The 6,723-nt window shown below is 41.0% G+C and overlaps 1 protein-coding gene across 1 annotated transcript in view; it reads left to right on the top strand.

Moving 5' to 3' along the window:
- PLD5 (phospholipase D family member 5) overlaps positions 1 to 5,056 on the top strand; it is a 397,759-nt gene extending 392,703 nt beyond the window's left edge. The window contains exon 10 of the mRNA XM_052654058.1: positions 4,809 to 5,056. Coding sequence (XP_052510018.1) covers positions 4,809 to 5,056 — 248 coding nt within the window. The remainder of the gene's footprint in view (positions 1 to 4,808) is intronic.
- Positions 5,057 to 6,723: the final 1,667 nt, after the last annotated feature.

Consider the following 6,723-nt stretch of genomic DNA (forward strand, 5'->3'; position numbering starts at 1 on the left):
CTTCTTTCACTTAGTGATATGCATTTAAGGTGCTTCCATGTCATTTCATGGCTTGATAACTCATTTCTTTTTACTGCTGAATAATATTCCATTGTATGTTACCTTCTCTGGAGAAGGGAATGGCAGCCCACTCCAGTATTCTTGCCTGGAGAATGCCATGGACAGAGGAGCCTGGTGGGCTATAGTCCATAGGGTCACAAAGAGTCAGACATGACTGAGTGACAAACACATATTACCTTCTAGGAGTTTTACAATTGTCTATTTTACATTTAGGTATGATCACATTTTGGGTTACATTTTGTGAAGGGTATAAGATCTGAGTCTAGACTTTTTTTTTACATGTGGCTGTCCAGTTCTTCTAACATCATTTGTTGATAACACTGTTTTTGCTCTATTGTATTGCCTTTGCTCCTTCATCATGATTGGTTGATTCTATTTATGTGGGTGTATTTTGCAGTTCTTTATTATAATACATTTTAAAATGAGTACATTTTACACATAGCATCTTTAGTTCAGTTCAGTTCAGTCGCTCAGTCACTTCCGATTCTTTGTTACCCATGAACCGCAGCACGCCAGGCCTCCCTGTCCATCACCAACTCCCGGAGTCCACCCAAACCCATGTCCATTGAGTCGGTGATGCCATCCAACCATCTCATCCTCTGTCGTCCCCTTCTCCTCCTGCCCTCAATCTTTCCCAGCGTTAGGGTCTTTTCAAATGAGTCAGTTCTTCGCATCAGGAGGCCAAAGTATCAGAATTTCACCTTCAACGTCAGTCCTACCAATGAACACCCAGGACTGATCTCCTTTAGGATGGACTGGTTGGATCTCCTTGCAGTCCAAGGGAATCTCAAGAGTCTTCTCCAACACCACATAGCATCTTAGCAAAACTTTAATTCCCTAGAATGAAGCATAGTTCTAATATAAAAATGCTTAAAGAGCATAAAGAGGGAAAATTCATTGATGATTTAAATAATTATCAGCATATTCTGAAAATCTCTTAGAAGTCATTCAGATACCTGCTGAGAATGCTGAATAAAGAAAAATCCACACAAGACCTTGCATGGAATTATACTTCCATTAAGTGCTCTGAAGACTTACAGAAGACTCCCCAGACAGTATCATATCTGTACTTTAAATTCTCCAGAGTATATTTGAGTCAAGCTTCGCAAAGTTGCTTGAAAGATTTTGATTATTTACATATTATATCCTGTGAGTTCATTTGCACCCTCACAGGGTATTCCTGAGGGTAGTTCCCCAACTGTCTTGGCATTTGGGGCCTCAATATGCATTCTAGAAGCTGAAATGACAGTCTCAAAAAGAGCTGGGTAAAACCACTTCCAACCTGAAAAATTACTGAAGCATGTACGTGATTTTGAGGTTTAACCCAGCCATCAGGAAATGAAAGGTAGGAAAACAATCACCTAGTGTAGGAATGCCCCGTAGACCTTCAGGGCTGTGATTCCTGAGAACAGACTAATTAAAACTTTTGAGAATCAATAAAGATGCAGAATCTCGGCTCCATCCTTTACATTAAAGGAAAAAAGCTGAACTTTGCAGAATAAGGCTTCAAAGTCTTGTCACTTCTCGCCCATCATCTTGCCCCACTCCACGTGGCCCCCAAAGCATATGCATGTTTCTTTCAGACAGTGAGATACGCAAATGAATGGAGCAGAGATCTCAGTGTGGCCTGATGCACCAACCCTGGGAGCTGACGAAGTCTAGGGCGAAGAGCACAGTTAGCACAAAGCAAGTACGCCTCTCAAATCAGAGGTGACATGAAACAGAAGTTAAGTGTGGGCTGTAGAGTCAGACCTGGTTTTTGAGCCTCAACTGTGGAATTTTTTCACTTCCACCTTGGACAGATTACTAAACTTTTCTGTGCCTTAATTTACTCATCAATACAGTGAAGTTAATATTGTCACCTCACAGGACTGCAGTGAATATCAAATGAGATAATGTTATAAGATAACAAATTACTGCCTTTGGTCTAATCCCTGGCACTTAAGTCATAAGATGAGATTATAGTGTCTTCTCAAGAAGTCCTTGAAAAGTGTGCAAGAATGATAGTCTCGTTTATAGAATGACTAGAAGGTGCCATCTACCAACAGGTTCCAGAATAACTCTGAGCCTAGAGTAGCTACTGATCCTCTGCTTAGAGGTTGAGGCCTATGTTCACCTGGCCCTGAGCATTTGCACAAAACTTAAGCCCCTGAGCATGGTCTGAGAGCACATGGTCCAAAACACACCAACAGCGAAAGGAGTCCCTGTGCAGACTCTAACACAGTCTTACAAACCATTTGGCAAGCAATTGCTAATTTATAGCAATAAAATTCAGTCAAAGTTGTGTCTTTTTGGAAATGGCAACCCACTCCAGTACTCTTGCCTGGAAAATTCCGTGGGCACAAAATCCATGGGGTCACAAAGAGTCAGACACAACTGAGCGACTTCACTTTCACTTCTATGTCTTTTAAGAAAAATATTCATTTACTTATTTATTTTTGGCTCCGCTGGGTCTTCATTGCTACCCATGGGCTTTGTCTAGTTGCGGAGAGTGGGGGCTAACCTCTAGCTGTGGTATGTGAGCTTCTCATTGTGATGGCTTCTCTTGTTGTGGAGCATGGGCTCTTGGGCATGTGGGCATTGGTAATTATTGCAGGGGGACTCAGTAGCTGTAGCCCACAGGCTTAGATGCCCCATGGCATGTGGGATCGTCCCAGACCAGGGATTGAACCAGTGTCCATTGCATTGCAAGGCAAATTCTTAACCACTAGACCACTAAGGAAGCCCCCAAAGTTATGTCTATCGTGAAGCTATTGAAAGCATCATTGTAGTGTTTGTGTGGGGTGGGGTGAGATATTAAGAGAGAGAGAGAGAGGAGTTCCTTCTCCATGCTGATAATATTTGATTTAGAGGAATAAACTTAAGGAGTCAAATGGAGGAGGAAGGAATCACCCTCCAGTATTCCAGGCAGTGCCATACAGAAAAGGGAGTTGATATGTGAACGAGCTCCAGGGAGTAGGAGAGGGGCCAAAGAATGAGAACTATAGAGGAACAGATATTGACTCTCTCTATGGGTGTCCCTTCTCCCAGAAGCTTCTCCCACAGATGACTGCAGGGCCTTAGGTCAAGGATACCCAGGGACCATGATCTCAACATCTTTCAACCAATGCTCCTGCAAGATGCCTGAGAAGCCACTGAGGAAATGGAAAGGCAACCTGTATATTTAAAAGCCTTCAGTTCACTTATGGAACCAGCTCTGAACCAAAAAGGACAGTGGTAATTTATGAAATAACTTTGTCAGTCTTGACATGGCTAAATTTTTATTGGTGAGAATGATGCTTTGTTTACAGTATTGAAGATAGCTTGTGGAGTCTAGCAGACCTGGATAGACCATTTAACTATGTGAATTTGGGCAAATTTATTCACCTCTTTGAGCCTTCAAACTGTGGTACTGGAGAAGACTCTTCAGAGTCCCTTGTACTACAAGGAGATCAAATCAGCTGATGCTAAAGAAAACCAACCCTGAATATTCATTGGAAGGACTGATAGTAAAGCTGAAGTTCTAATACATTAGCCACTTGATGCGAAGAGCTGACTCACTGGAAAAGACCCTGATGCTGGGAAAGATTGAAGGCAACCAGAGAAGAGGGGCAGCAGAGGATGAGATGGTTAGACAGCATCATCAACTCAATGGACATGAGTTTGAGCAAAGTCTGGGGGATAGTGAAGGACAGGGAAGCCTGGTGTGCTGCAGTCCATGGGGTCACAAAGAGGCAGACATGACTGAGTTACTTTCACTTACTTTCAGCTTCTTTCAAGATTAGTCTGTTGACTTCCTAATCCCAGTACCTCAGAATATGACTTTATTTGGAGCCAGGGTCCTTACAGGGAATATCAAGTTAAGGTGAGGTTCATTAGGAGGGTTTCTCATCCATTTTGACTAGTGTCCTTATGCAAGAGGAAAATTTGGACACAGAGATATGTGCAGAAGGGAGACAATGTAAGGAGACACAGGGAGGAGATGGCCGTCTACAAGCCAAGGAGAGAGGCCTGCAACGGACCCTGCTTTCACAGCCTTCAAAAGGAACCAACCTGCCAATATGTTGACCTTGAACTTTCAGCCTCCAGAACTGTGGACATTTAGCCTCCGGTCTGTTCTACTTTATTATAGCAGACCTAGTAAATTAATACACCACCTATACCAGCAGTTACTACGGGGCACCTGCTGTTGCAGCAACCTCCCTAATTCGGGGCTGAGAAGCCTGATTCTGGGACTGGGAACTGACTCACAGCCCAGGCAAGGAGTGTTTTGTGTGTTTGGTTAAAAACTGGTTCTTCTTCTCTGACCTCAACTTTTTCTTTGATGTGAAAGCTTCCGAGCATTGTAATTAGTGCCTCTCATTTGTACATATGGATTAGATGTGTCTCTTTGAGAAGGTAGTAAATGTTCACAGGATGTTTAAGTGTATTCCTATATATTTTAAATGTTGTTGTATTTAGTGTACCTTGTGAATGTCAATAAGAAATAACATTTACCAAAAAAAGACCATCAAATTTCCTGTTTCCAGTTTCAAGTTGAGCAAAGCTGAAGAAAATGCCAAAATAATATGCAAATATTAATGTGCCATATGCAAGCCTTCTTGGATATTTTTTATGAGCTGTCAACACAATTCAGTCTCCCTGTCACTATTCCTGGGTGTTTTTTGTTTGTTTGTTTTTTAATAGAATCTGCTTTCTATTTCTTTAAGTGGAGAATATTCCCCAGTGGAATATTAACTCTTCACCTTCATTTCCTTTGTGTTTTGCAGGAAATTTTGACTGGGTGGGGAATGACTTCACCCAGAATGCTGGCACAGGCCTTGTTATCAACCAAGCAGATGTGAGGAACAACACGAGCATCATTAAGCAACTCAAGGATGTGTTTGAGAGGGACTGGTACTCGCCCTATGCCAGAACCCTGCAGCCCACCAAGCAGCCCAACTGCTCAAACCTCTTCAGACTCAGACTCCCCTCAAACAAAACTGCCATGTACAACCCAAGTGGGAAGGACCCCTAGAGTGTGTAGTCTGAATGAACAAACTTACGGGACATCTTGCGTTTCACATTTATATATATATATATGTATACAAAAACAAAGACTTGAGGAGAGAAAAACAATTTAATATGTCTTTTTTAGGGGAAAAGCACACACAAAAATATTCTCGGAACGACATGTAATAACTAACAATATCTTAGCCGCGTGTACACTAAACTTAAGACTTTTGTATTTGTTACTTCTGACAGAGAACGTCATTTTGGCTTGGAGGTTAGTTTTTACGTTTGCATACAAATTTTAAGACTTTGATGCCTCTTCCTTTCTAGTTTTAGAACTTTTTCTGCTGACCACCTGGTCCGTTCTTAAGAAGCTTAGCATGAGGTAAGCTCTTTAACACCATTCTGAAAACTGCTGACGTAGAGGAATGTGAGGATTTTGTCTGGAGAAGGGACTGATCAAGACAAGTATTTGTCCTTGGAAACCATTTCCAAGACCTCTATAGTTATGTAAGCATGAACAGCTTAATCTCATGCTCATCTTCAACACACTTGAAAAATACCCTTTTTGCCTCCTTCTGCATTTTTTCCAATACCATGGCTTTTATTTTCTATCATTTTCTCTTCTCACAAAATATTATATAGCACCCCTATATTCACCTAAACATTAATTCCAAGTATGATTGTATCTTTTGAAAATGTATGAATTGTTCAGAATGAATGCAAAATGTAAAAAGCAGTCTTTAATTTTCACCTTTCAACTGCACTTTTCCCTACCAAATTGATATTTTAAAACCACAGCCAACAATGTGTATCCTTTCTCTCAAGTTCAGAAAAATTATGTAGCCACCTGCTAATATCCAGCAAGCTATTCAGTCTGCATTATAAGAATAAAGTAGTTTTCCACATTTTTGTTTAGTTTATGGTGTTTAAAAGTAGATTTTAATTTCTTTATAATCCTTTGCTGTTAAGAGTATGCCAGCAAACATTTATAGAGCTATTTAATATATCTTCTGCTATTTAATATACCAAATGCTTTTCAGAGAAATGCAATTTAAATACTGTGCTTAACATATTTTACTAAGAAACAAAAATATTGGATTATTGTTCTATTATGTCCTTGTATTGTTGTTTTATATCTATACAATGTGTGCGCTCAGTCGTGTCCAACTCTGTTCAACCCCATGGACTGTAGCCCACCAGGCTCCTCTGTCCATGGAATTTTCCAGGCAAGAATACTGGAGTGGGTTGCCATTTCCTACTGCAGGGGATTTTCCTGATCCAGGAATCGAACCCATGTCTCTTGCGTCTCCTGCATTGGCAGGCAGATTCTTCACCACTGCACCACCTGGGAAGCCCGTAACTATATGATATATAACCCTATATTAATGGAGACTGTTGCACTAGAGATAGGCATGGCCTATTCAGAGCCCAGAGCAGGTGCCCTTCAGGACGTCTCGTCTTAATGTCGCTCCTGACCCTCCCTGGCCTGGGAACAGAGTCCTGCACTTCTTGGTCTTGGGTTTCTATTGATAATGTAGGGACATTAATAATCACCTACCTCGCAAAGATGATGTCACGGTAGAAAATGTTTTTAACTTGTTTTGAAATCAAAAGAACCTATATAAATGCTAAGCATTATGAAGTATAATGTTTGTGGTATCCTGATGTAATCAATAACAGGTTCTCCCA

The sequence above is a fragment of the Budorcas taxicolor genome, chromosome 16 (genome assembly GCF_023091745.1).
Source record: "Budorcas taxicolor isolate Tak-1 chromosome 16, Takin1.1, whole genome shotgun sequence".
Taxonomy (NCBI): Eukaryota; Metazoa; Chordata; class Mammalia; order Artiodactyla; family Bovidae; genus Budorcas; species Budorcas taxicolor.